This window comes from Excalfactoria chinensis, chromosome 7 (genome assembly GCF_039878825.1).
Source record: "Excalfactoria chinensis isolate bCotChi1 chromosome 7, bCotChi1.hap2, whole genome shotgun sequence".
In the NCBI taxonomy this organism is placed as follows: Eukaryota; Metazoa; Chordata; class Aves; order Galliformes; family Phasianidae; genus Excalfactoria; species Excalfactoria chinensis.
In genome coordinates this window covers 4,532,806-4,546,680 of record NC_092831.1, presented here as the reverse complement: position 1 = coordinate 4,546,680, position 13,875 = coordinate 4,532,806, and the positions used below count along the sequence as shown (strand labels likewise).

Genomic DNA, 13,875 nt, shown 5'->3' with positions numbered 1-13,875 from the left:
CTGACCAGTATTAGCATGCAGTAATAAGGAAGATATCGAAACACTCCTCCCTTGTTGTTCAGTGTACTTGTGCTCTGCCATCAACTAAAACTGAGCTCCATATGTAAGCAAGGCTTGGCCGATGAAAACTTTGAGATTATAAACAGTAATAACTCTTTTATAACTTCACAATTACAATTAAGGCGTATTTCCTAAAATACGGTCCTAACAGTCAAAGTTCATACTGCAAATAGGAGACAGATATGAACAGGATTCTCTGTAGTTCACTGACATTCTTGGAGAGAAATAAAATCCATAAAATTTTATCCAGTTATTTCTTACCTAAATGCAGCATATCATCAAAAAATAATACTTTTGTGAATTAAATAGATATGCAATTGTTTGCTGGTTGATGTATGATGATATCAAGTTAAACTATGAGCAAAAACCTTCCACTCAATAAAACCTTCCATCTCTGGGTGAAAAACAGGACTTATAATGGTGAATTTAGACAGTCTGGACAATTTTCATCATCTAAAAATATCTTAGAATGAATGTTCTAAAGACATACAGAACCTTAACTTTTTATTTAGATGAACATTAGAACAACAAATTAATATATACATGTATCTATCTATCTATATATATATATACACTGCATTTAGAAACAAGTACTTTAAAAACAGGATCATACTAATTTAAGTTGTTTTTATTTATTTTTAATATTATTATTAATACAAAACAATACTGGCAGCATCCGAATTAGCAAATACATCCAAAATATATTATTTTTTTCAAGTAGTGTAGTACCTGCATGTAACACCCTGCTCTTTTCCTTGTTATCTATGTATTGCTTCAAAAATTTCAAACAAAAGATACCTGACAGTATTTGTATTCTCTGAGTTTTCATTCAATTTTTTTTTTTCAATCCAAACGGCTCTTAATCCAGGGTAATATTCAGCTATCTGTGTCAGTAGTCTTTAATGACCTGACATCTCCAGCTACTACTTTGGACACTGTAAGAATTCATGACCTACCTGGAAGCAACAAACTACAACACTGAAACAAAATATTCTTTTAAAAGGACAGGAGCTATCAAGGCAAACACAGTTCGTTGCCTTCCTTTGGACCGTTCATGATTCACTGCTTTCATTAAGTTTGTTTCTTTATGGTTTTTGGAACCTAGCAAACAAGTGACACAAGATCCCATGACACAGACAAGACAAACTCTCTGGCACAATGCTGGGTTGCCACTAACATGGACCCTTTTCCCATCCACACAGGAAGAGTGAAATTCCAGTAAAGCTGGGACTCACATTAAATATCAAATTAACAAGGAGATAACAACCATAAGAAAGGGAAAGCTACCATCTGGTGTATGAGATTAAAAATAAAGAATAAAAAGAAAACAAGCTGATGCTACTGATGTTTAATTCTCAGTTGTCTTCATTATGTTTCAGCCTTGCCATATCACGTTTCTGATGTCTTACACACCTCCTTGTACTGTCTAGGAGAATTACTTATTGTAAATGAGCTTTTACTTCATATGGATTATGTTAATGATGAATGATTTTTGCATACAGAACATGGTCAGAAATACAGGAGCAAAATCACCTCAATACTTTATTTTTACAGTTCTTTTAGCCCACACAGATGCTGAATATCATTTACTACAACGCAGTAGAAAATCTAGGTGTTTAAAACCTAATCACATCTTAAATTAAGGTAGTTTCTACTCATGTACGGAACATGCCAGCTTGACCACTTTCAAGTTCAGTTCTTGTCAACTGAAAAATGCCTTCTGTAGATAAAAACTTTATTTTAAAGCTACAATACCAACCAACTAGTTGCTGCATATTGGATCTGGAAACCATTTTGGTATGATGGTAAATAACAGAAAAGAATTCATAACCTAAAGCTGAATTTGACAGGAGAAGGTAAAAACCTTCCATTGATAAGCACTGTTAAAAAAGAAGGAGAAAGTCTACTGGAAGGATAATGTTTAAATCAGTTAACAGCTGAAAAGAGTAGTGCAGGTATTCCTTAAATGTTCCTTGAGCCTGAATGCCTGCTAATATCAATAAGTGCTTCTATAGGAGCTTTCTTGTACTGGTGGAAGCTCCGTGTTAACCTGGTTGTACCAGTACATTAGATTAGAGCAGGAATCTTTAAAAAACACAGTAATATTTCTCAGCCCTTTGAAACATCTGCATAATTATTATACCATGAGATAGATTAGATTGACTGCATGATACAGACACAGAAAATATTTGTAATTGTAACTTGAAAAATAGCTGCTAACCAAACATCAATGTTTTATAGATTTAAAACTACTGCCTGCAGTCTTAATCAGATGCCACTTCTTTCCGTGTCTATTAACAGAGTATATTAAAGCTATGACATATGTTAGCAGGGATAGATAGAAACTAAGTTCAGGTTCGTTAAGGCAATGTTTTTCATATATAAAACCTCTTTTTTTTTTTTTTTTTTTTTTCCCTTTAAATGACAGATATTAGGTCATAATACATTGCAAAAATAATATTTAGAGAAAGCAGTCTAGAAATTGTTTCTATTTGAAGCCATGGACAGAAATTCCCTGAGTCCTGCAGCACAGTTTTGAGTAGATGGATGGATATGTGGTAGGAGTGGTTAGGGGCCCTTTCTAAGCTTTCAGAACAGTAAGCCTCGAGCAAGCTTCTAATATAGTGACTAAATACACCACAAAACATGTTTTTCTTCATGCTTTACAGTACAATTATTTTAATGTTCAGCTTTGTATTCTCTTCCATGAATAGCAGCACTCTAGTTTAAGTGGCAAATCACTATGATGAATATTCACCTCAGATAACTTGTAAATCCTCTCTCAAAGGATTATACCAGTAAACAGCTGCACCAGTTATCACTGATTCATGTGTATCAACTCTATCAGAATCCTCTTCTGCATCTGTCAATAAACTCTGAAGAGTTGATATTTACTATTTCCTTTAATGCTTCAATTTGTGCCAAGTTTAAAGCCCTTTTCACGGAGAAATATAAGAGATACTTGAAGCTATTCTCTGAGGAAGTCTCTTGATATGCTAATTCCATGGAGCAATTTCAATTGAGATGGATTTTTGCACTAATGCAATTACCTGAAAATGCAGGTGAGTTTGTTCAAGTTTGCCATCTGGATTTATATATCAAAGTCTAGAAATAGAAGTTATAATGTAACCTTTGAAAACTTATCCATTGAAACTTGAGTTAAAAATAAGGAATTCTCAACCTTTCAAAGTGATGTCATTAGAGCAACACTACCAAATTAATTAATTTACTGATCAGCTATACATATGGCAATAATATTTGAGTATTAATGAGATAAAATTAGGAGAACATTCTGAATAGGTTAGCACAGTGAGAAATAAGTGCTCCACAAATACGACTGCAGAGGGGGTTGGAACTCAAGGATGTTTAAAATCCCTTCCAACCCAAACCATTCCATGATTCTATGGTATATGGAACGTATCCAAATTATACACAGTCAGCTATCAGTACATTTGCTACATACAGATTTGTAAAAATTTTATATGATTTGAATGAAATACCTTCACTGGAATCTACCTACCAGGACATCTGGAGAAAAATAGCATATAAAGAAAAAAAAAAAATAAATAAGATTTTGCTTAAAACAAAGCTCCTTTTCAGTAGCCTCATACTAGGAGGAAGTGACCACCACTTATTTTGGCGTAATGACAAAACAGAAATATATAAAGCAAAATAAAATTATAGTAATTGTAAGAACATTTTTTCTTTGTTAGTTTAAAGCTGGGAGATAACAGTGAATCCATTATGAAAATTACAACCCCCAGACTATTAAGAAATCTTGAGGAAGCTTATGTTCAGTTTTATGCACCCGTAATAAAACGCAGATCCATTAAAGCAGTTGCAGATCAGCAGACTGCACTTACCATTGCAAAACTTATCTGGATATAAACCACAAAGAACTGAAATAAATAATTAAAAACAAAAACATAGAAACCAAACACATTAACTTCACAAGATTTACAAGCTTCTTGCTCCTCTACTTACAGAACTTGATATAGTGATCTGTCTAGAGATTTCCAATTATATGAAAAAAATATTACACTAGAATTACTCCACATTTGCAGCACATCTCCCTTTAGCATTTGAATATTGCTGCTTGGAAAAAATTTAAATACTACATTGGTGTTCTCTTAGAGACTTGACAAAGCACATCAGTCTTAAATGGAAAGTCATAGTCATTTAATTTAATGTACATCATTTGAATAAATTAATTACCACAGAGATATTTTGATTTACTGAATCAACATTTGTTATCATAAAAAAATAAAAAGTGAATGGAAATGAATCTTTGTTTGGGGTTTTTCTTTTTGCTTGTTGTTATTTATTTACTTACTATCAAACCACTGTTACTTTGCCTCTTCTCTTCGTCATGAAGTTTTTTGTAGAAAATCCCTCCAGGATTAAACTGAGTACTCCAAACAATCATGTTCCCTTGAAAATATGCATCCATTCCAGTTATCCTTGAATTATGTTCAATATGCGATATTTGTTGATGAGCATCACTGTAGTTGAATGGATATGCAAAACCCAGGATGTCAGTGTCATTAGCAACATAGAGAACTTGTTCTTCAGAGCCTAGGGATTATTATAATGAAACAAAAATAAGGAAAATGTCAACTAATGCAAAATCAGTGTTTATCTGACCATTTTTTTTTAATGTCAAAATTATTTTCTGATTGTTTGGGATGAGAAAGGCATTTATGCTCAGGGTAGGAATTCCATTCTTCATAATTTGGCACCATTATACAACATAAATGTTTTCAAACTCAGTCTGTGACAAATGAGACTACATAATCAATATATGAATAAACCCGCATGAACCTCTTCAGTATTAAGTAATGATTCTTCATCCTGAAAAGAGTCCATGTTATATATGGAGGAAATTTTTAATTACTCATGAATAGATCTTCCCACAACAAATTACCATCAAGAAAACGTGAATAAAGCAAGACCTTGGCTACTGCCATCTACCTACCCATTATGTATCTGTTCTACAGAGAAGGAAGGACTGGGATTAACGTGATTTATTTTGTTGTGATTCTAAGATGTATGTTATAAATATTACTCTACAGACTATAAAACTCTGATTAGTTACCGCTCATAGTTGTGCACCATATATGCACAAAGACAAGGAGCCACAATTTTTAACAGTGGTGCCATGCTGAAGACCAAGCATAGGTATAAATCACATTTACATTAAAATCTCACTAAATTATGGGTGAGAAGCTACGCTCATACTGTCACTTATTCAGACATAGATCCATAAGGATTATGGTAAATTTACTCAAGCAGTTGGGTTGTTTCTTTTTGCTTTTTTTTTCTTTTGTAATATGAATTTAGAAATTACACAATGCCCAGACAAAACTAATTGCTCTGTTTTGTACAATACAGCTGTCTTGTGGAAGACAGAAACTCAGTCTGCGTGTGCATATCTACCTTCCATACTGTGTGGTCTGGGCAGCTGATTTACATGAGATACCTGTTGTAAGACAACTATATTTGAAAAGCTCCACTTACATGTCTGAAGTAAAACATGTTAACACCAAATTCTATTTAGTTTATTCCTGAAGTATTAAAATAAGGAGATCCTTCCCTCAAGCTTCTATAACATAATCTGAATGCTCAGAAGAATCCTGGTAAGTATTCTTTGTTTTTTTCTTTCTCTTTGTTATCATTTTATCCTTTTTGTATTTGTATATATTTGCAAATAGAAGTTGGAGATTGAAAAAAAAAAGTACAGCACCAAACTATAACCAACTTTCATATTAAGTATGTTCCTTTTTTATGGTAGATATAAGAATTTACTGCTTAAATCAATGAAACATAAATCTGAGTGATTCTTAGAAATACTGCCACGCACTATTCAAGAAATATTTATCTAAAAGCAATTTTTATATGCAAACTATCAGTGCTACCAACCATATTAATAACAAATGATTTAGTATTGTCCATTTATTTTTTTTTTAACCTTACCTTTTGCTTTACAACTGTTATTCCATTCCTTATAATTTTTCTCACATGCACATCTGTATGACCCTTTAACATTATTGCAATGCTGGGAGCAAGCACCAAATACCATACACTCATTGATGTCTGTAAGAAAAGATACAATTTACGTATCTATAGTACAGTACCTTATTATTTAACACATTCTAAACACATGCAATAATGCAGATGAAGAAAATGAACTTGTAAGCATTTCATAACTTACAACAGTTGAAGCTTCCTGCAGTTATTTACATTATTCCCACTGCATTCAATACAGCTTAGATTTTTTAAACTTATTTTACACTATTTCTCCATCCTTTCTATATTAACCTATCATCATTAGGGCTTGAAATCAGCTTTGAGAATGAAAATGTTTGCTACAATTACCTTCAACACATCTACCTCTGTTATACTCAAAACTACACAATCAGCTGTTACTTGAAAACTTCATGTATATAGCTTGTACCAAAAAGCCAAATCATGATGTTATACTTTAAGAGTCCATTCACATTGATTGTTCCCCTGCAGTGATCTGCACTTTTTATGCAAGGAAGTTCTCACCAGTATGGAAGTGAATTCACAATAATTATTCTTCTGAAGATAGGCTTATATTTCTTCATAACTACCAGTTCTTTTTTTACCTGCTCAGTGTGCTATAATAAATATTAGGATTACCTTCTCTAAAGTAGTTTACATTCAACTGATTTCATTTCAGTTTTCAGTGTTATATATCTTCATTATTTTTAAGTATTCAAAATATTCTCACATACATTTTTAAACGCTAATCTTAATTGCCTGGTTAACTCTTCTATTAAACCACAAATCATCCATTTACATTTTAAATTATAAAGTCATCTAATGTTTGTTTGGAACCTTTTGACTTTCACAACAAACATTAATCTTTGATAACTTCTCCAGTTAAAATGCTTATATCTACATCCTTTATGTCCTTTCAGCTTCTTATCTTAATTTCTAAATCCCATAGCTATAAAGCAGGATGTAGCATAGGAAAAATATACACGTGATAGACATCTCCTTCAATAGCACAGAAAAATGACTGCCAATTTGACTTTCAATAGTTTAAGGTGAAAGGTGATAGAAACAGTCTGTACCTTCACATTGTCTATTCCTCTCATTCCTCTGAAATCCAGGCTTGCACTGACACAGTAGGGATGTTTTTGTTTGATTACAGTATGCATCATCTCCACAAGGGTTCACATTGTCATCACATGTATATTCAGTGACACCTAAACATAAAATGTCTTAACATTTCTGATAGATTTGTCTCAACTGTTAAAAATACCACTGCTAAAAACAACAATATAAACCAACAAAAACTGTCACATGCATCTTTCTACTGAAAAATCAAGCTAAATTTTAAACAAATGTATGACATTACAATATTTATCTACACGCACATATGAACTGATACTATTTAGGCAAGATATCGTACTTCACACATCAATAATTTTAACACTAAAATTCATCCTGCTGCAGATATGAAGTAAAAAGCAATGCACATACACTTTATCTGTTCCAAAAACTCAAAAACTACTCTTATGATTACTACAACTTAAAAGCTGATCTTATAGCAACTCATCTTGACACAAGACTGGATACATCTGCTTAGATACTGTGCAGGTAACATGTTACATCCATGTTACAATTGTATGTTGCTGAGAAGGTTATATGTAGATGAGTTTATTAGTCTTGACCTATAATTTCTTTTCTACTACAATTATGAAAAAAAACATATCAAGCAAACTCACTTATTTTGCAGTCTTGCTCATCTGAACCATCTCCACAGTCATCAAACCAATCACACTGTAGCTCCATCGGAATACATTTCTTATCATTACAAGTAAATTCATCTTTTTTACATGGTCTGGCTTTATATGTGATTTTATCTACATAATTACAAATGAGTAAGAAAAATGAATCAGTACTTAAGCAATGAGTAAGATTTTTTAGATTATTTTAGACACATTGAAATTGGAATGACCATGAAGCAGCAAGCAATTCTTTCAAGCCTAATTTCTTTCCATTTCTAACTATGATCTACTAACCTCCAGCTAAGTTTTACTGAAGGACAAGCAGATATCTGCAACAAAGTTTGCCTTCAAGTTGTTTTCTTTGTTTGGAATGCCTTGAAAGGTAATGTCACCTACCACAGTGATCTTCATCCGAGTTATCACCACAGTCATCAACCTCATTGCAAATCTGCTCAGGTCTCAGACAAACCCTGTTGTTTCTACATCTGTATGGCCTTGTTGGAGGGCATGGAAACTTCACTGCATAATAAAAAAATAAAAATCAGCTATTACCCAGTTATATTCCTTGAATCTTTTAAAATGTTTCTTTATCAAGGCAATAAGCAAACACGGAAACACAACTGTACACGACATATGAATGTACTTGATTTTAAGTTGTGATTCCTAATGTACTAGCACAATGTTTTCAGAACTTCTTTTCCTTTTTAGGAATGGAAGTATTATGTATGATATGGAATATTACACTATTTTTGAAAACCATTAAATACAAGAGAAATGAAACAAAGGAAGCTGTATTTTTAATCAGCTACACAGATCATTACAGAAGCACATTTTTTTCCATCTGTGTATTTCCTATAAAAAGACTAATTTTTCACACGTATCCAAAACCGTATGAATATCAAGGCTGTAAAGAATATTCTCCACAGTAATCTCATTAAAATCTCTGTTTTTAGAATAAGTAAGTACACAACTACCAGATAAATATAACTTAAAAAAAAGACTCAGGTCATTTTTTATTAAATACCTAACCTGTAATTTCAATAGAGATAAGTAATGTAAACTTGAAAAGAAGGAAGGTGAATTACATCCACTTTCTCAGAGCAGTTTTCACTGTCACATGTGCCAGGTATTACAACACTAACTTAGCAGTTACAAAAGATTACTCTACTGAAAGTTTAAGGTAACTGAAAGGTTATGTGAAGACAACTTAGATGCATATCCTCATATATTCATGCATGTTACGCGTCATTTCTAAATCAGTTATTTGCTTTATTACTCAAAAGGTATGCAGAAATTTAATGCCATACATACCACACATTTCAGCGACTTCATCAGAGTTATCTCCACAGTCATCTTCTCCATCGCAAACCCAAAAATGCAGCTTGCAGAGGGAATTGTTGCACAAGAACTCATCAGCTCTACATATACTACCCCCTGGGAGGAAAGAAAGAGGTCAGAAATAAAGAAACAAACAAATGAAAGCCAGTTCTTGACAATATTAGCAGCAACATTTACACAAACTATCTGTAGAGAATTGCACATGTAGCACAGCTAAATGAATTAAATATCAAATGTAAGAGCTGAAGAGGCAAAATCTTAGATGATCATATGCTACTTTCATTTTCTTTTCGTAACCGTTTTATTAAGGAAATTCCTCCTGATTTTTCAATCCAACTTCTACTCCCATTCTCTGAGATATGTTTTGAGGAACGTGAGACTTGACCAGGCTTATAGCAATCCCATCAACTGTAAACCCTGTTATTAGGGAAGACCTAGATTTAGGCACAGAGTAGATGACCTCTACTATTATAGTCCTTTTTCAACTTCTGAAATTACCAATTAGGATCTTTAGCATAAATACAGAACACATATCAAAATAGTTTTGTCTGTGTAACTTCGGTGAATTGGTGCATTTGGCGATTGAAACATCCAACAAAATACAACTGAAGTCAAGAGAAAATGTTTTAAGTGTTCAACCTGTTAAATTGGTTGAAGTTGGAATCAGTTTTAAGATGTGTAGCAGTAATAAGATATTTTGTCTCAAAGATGCTATGAATAAATTTTAACACCAACAACCAATGAAATTATGGAAACTTCTTGAAGTTCATTTTCTCTGGTAAATAGATTCATTTTTCTGGTATAGATTCTCAGTTTCTGGAGAAGAGAAGGATGGGAGGAAAAAAACAAACAAACAAAACTCTTCTTGCAGAAGAGGAGGTTGTGAAATCTTATATCATAGCATCACAACTCTCCATGTCTTTACTCAGCACATTACATCTACTCTAGGTCCACAGAAGATCAAGTTCCTGTGGCTTTCCACTTGTTCATTCAAGGCCCTGTTCCCATCTTCCCAAAGTCAACATAATGCTTTATTCCTCTATAAATGCTTCAGAACAGGTTGAATTTTATTTTTTCAGAACACTAATTTGCATGAAATACCTACTGTGTAAGAGGATTTGGGGAACTCTCACACTATGTTACTGAGTACAATTAACTCCTATTGTAGGAAATATTATCATCATTCATGGAAAAATATATACAACTCCAGTATTTTATAATTACAAAAGACATGAATTTAAACAATTGTTTAATCACTGTGGAAAAAATACTAGTTGGATAATAGGTTTAAAAAAAGTGATAATTAAAACATGCACAGTGGGCTACAGATAACTACTGTGGAAATCATTTAAAATGCTGTAGAGTAAAACTCCATTTGTGTTCACTGTATTTCTAAAGAAGAAAAAATTAGTTATCAGTGAGATGAACTGGCATTTGTTTTATGTGATTGCTCTGCCCTCTATAATTATTTTACAAAATAGATTTCTCTAAGGGAAATCATAATTGTGACAGAAATGCAAAGTATTACAACAATAAGCAACAAGGCACAAGGCTTCTTATTGAATTATAAGTAATTTGCAGCTCACAGAAGCTCCATTATGCCATCCAAAGAATAATGCAGACTTCAGATTAAATAAGTATGTCACTACTTATTTACAGTTCATTGTTTTTAAATATTCGTGGTCAACATATTTTAAAAAGCAGGTTCAAATGCACCAAGAGCTGTTGATTTCTTTCCTCAACAGTTAAAATTTTGTTGATCTGTCTCCTTAATACAGTTATATGATACCTTTAGTGTCCAAATTTCTTCAATTTTTGGTCTCTCAGCCAAACGTAATTATCCCATGTAAACTCTTCCCCCTCATAGTAATTGTTGCTGCTTAGCAGATTTACAACATGATAACATGATGTTTTGCTCTGCAACTGTTTGCATCATCTGATTGTTATTACCTACTATTGTACTGCATACAGTATAGTTACATGCATAATTCTAGATGTCTAATTCACAGAACTAGGCTCATTTATAAGAAAATAAAAACAAATATTGAGAATAATAAGCCAACAATCTGACAAAGAGCTGAGTAAAATTTTTAAGAAGTAAAACTTCTTAAAAGCTTGTTTGACAGAGAAGTTCTGTCTTTCTTCTAGTTGATAAGGTGCTACATGTACCTAGCGATATGGCTAGTAGGAATAGCGGTAAAACCAGAAGAAACAGCCTCAAGTTGTGCCAGAGGAGTTTCAGGTTGGACATTAGAAGAAATTTCTTATCTGAAAGAGTGGTCAGGCACTAGAATGGGCTGCCCAGGGAGGTGGTGGAGTCACTGTCCCTGAAGGTGTTCAAGAAATATTTAGATGTTGTACTATGAGGCATAGTTAGTGAGGAAATATTGGTGGTAGGTGGATAATATCATCAGTAATATTTACTTGCTTACATTTGTGCATTTCCTTGTGCGTATAACTATATGCATGCAAATATATATGAATACACAGTGGAAAAGATATATTAGAACAAGACTGCTGAAATTTCAACAACATTGGAAATTAGACTGAGATGTATTTCTCAATAACATATGGAATCTTAGTCATAAGCATAGAATTTGTGTGAATCAATTTATGTGCACAGTTCTGTGCTCTGAGTAGAATTTGACTTGAGGCCTGTTAGATGTAGAATTTTGTGTACATGGAACTAAAAAGAAAATTGGGATTTTATGCTTATTTATTTAAAGGTTTATCATGATATTGCATAGCATTCTAATTATTATTGCTCACAACATCATTTTAAATAACAACATTCCAGCATTCCAGTAATACTGGATGTATTGCTGATTTCTTTGATGGCACAGAATACAATACCACTAGGAACACAACCTTGGACACAGTCTTCTTCATCACTACCATCCACACAGTCATGGATTCCATCACAAAGCCATCTGACAGGGACACAGTAGGCCTTATTTTTGCATCGAAACTGATCTTCTTTACATTCCGTTACACAATCCATCTATGTGAATACAGAAGAGAACTAATTAATAATAAACAAGAACAATAACATAATAAAATGTGACACACTTTTCCAAGCTGAAAAGTCCCTGAAACCAACTGCCCCAGAATGATATACAGGTATTGATTCAGGGGAAACAAACTGGTCTGCTGTAAACAGATGTAAATCCAATGTGAGTACCACAGAAACCAAATCATGGGGCCAAGTTATCTGAAGGTGTTTGACTGATGCCAGAAACAGCAACAACAAAAAACCAACCCAAAATTCCAACCAAATAGTTAAAAATAAACATCAGAGAACAGATAAAAAATCATCATGAATTGCTCAGTTACCTCATCGGATCCATCAGCACAGTCATACTCTCCATTACATTTCAAAGATGCTGAAATACAGCCTCCACTTGCACAGATGTATTCACTTGCAGAGCAGGTTGGAGATGCTGGTTATAAACCCATATTTTAGCATTAGAAAAAGATAACTTATGCGTAAGCTGCTTTATAACTTCATGTCTTTATCTCCTTCAAGATAGCAAGCAAAAATGTATTGGTAGATGATAAGATTTTCCAATCTTTCATAAACTACAATGAAGCATGAATGAAACCAAATTGTATCATCCTAAGTGAAGTGTGTAACAATAGTTAAAGGTTATAAATGTTTTATCACTGAGAAATTTCTTTTTTTTTTTGTTTTCCTTATGCTTGATAACAATGGAAAATACACCCATTTTGATAGAATAATATACTTAAAATAAATACTTGGTTAAAATTGGCTTAGAGTTTTCCTAAGGTTATGTAAGTGCTTATAATTAAACAAACTTAATCAGCATTAAACCATGATTTTGTGAAGAATACATGATTACAGTTTAAATAAACACATTAATCATTATTATTTAAAATACAGATAGACATTTCTATCACAGAGGAAAGCAGGGGACTTATGAAATCTATGCCAAATGTTGCACTAATGTAGAGAAAGCTTAACAAAAACTTAAGGTAAATATAAATAACCACATTTTCCAAGATACAAACAATGGACTAAAATAATAACAACAATTTGTTAGAAAGAAGCTTTGCATAAGGACCTGTGAAAACAGAATGAACACCACAAAAAGACTCCTGACACTCTCAGAACATACCAAGTAATACTGTTTTTTTCTAGAGAAGGATCCTACAAGTTGAGTTATATTTCAATTTAATTAAATACCATTTTCCACAACAATTCTATGGCTAGACACAGCTTCATTTCAAATGAGTTTTAGAAGACACAATGGTACAAATCTAAAAGAAGAAAGTATATCTCAATTTACTTTTTAAAAGAATACCTGGTTCACAATTTTTTTCATCATCCCCAAGTTTGCAGTCTTCATGACCATCACATCTCCATTTTGCTGATATGCACTGACCATTGGAACACTGGAACTGGTCTCTTGAACAGCCTGTTTCACAGTACCTCTGTTACAATAAAAACAGTGTATATTCAAGATCAAGTACTTAATATAAACATGGTTAAATGCTTAACGAACCAGAAAAGCTACAGCCCACACCACTACAGCACTACACACTATGAAATATGTCTGTGTCTTATAAAATAAAATAGCTTTCTAAGTTTGATTTACTGTTTGTGACTTGAACCCTCTAAGTAAGTGGGCAGCACGTGAATTCCAACACTGGCAGAAAAGGAAAAGACAAAACAAAACAAAAAATAAAAGTTACAAAA

The 13,875-nt window shown here is 32.9% G+C and overlaps 1 protein-coding gene across 1 annotated transcript in view; it reads right to left on the bottom strand.

Annotated features, from left to right (window-relative positions):
• LRP1B (LDL receptor related protein 1B) overlaps nucleotides 1-13,875 on the bottom strand; it is a 563,267-nt gene that overhangs the window by 42,092 nt on the left and 507,300 nt on the right. The window contains exons 69-77 of the mRNA XM_072342527.1: nucleotides 13,481-13,610; nucleotides 12,492-12,598; nucleotides 12,027-12,159; nucleotides 9,132-9,254; nucleotides 8,217-8,339; nucleotides 7,818-7,955; nucleotides 7,161-7,295; nucleotides 6,034-6,153; nucleotides 4,394-4,635 (exon numbers count right to left, since the gene is read on the bottom strand). Coding sequence (XP_072198628.1) covers nucleotides 4,394-4,635; nucleotides 6,034-6,153; nucleotides 7,161-7,295; nucleotides 7,818-7,955; nucleotides 8,217-8,339; nucleotides 9,132-9,254; nucleotides 12,027-12,159; nucleotides 12,492-12,598; nucleotides 13,481-13,610 — 1,251 coding nt within the window. The remainder of the gene's footprint in view (nucleotides 1-4,393; nucleotides 4,636-6,033; nucleotides 6,154-7,160; nucleotides 7,296-7,817; nucleotides 7,956-8,216; nucleotides 8,340-9,131; nucleotides 9,255-12,026; nucleotides 12,160-12,491; nucleotides 12,599-13,480; nucleotides 13,611-13,875) is intronic.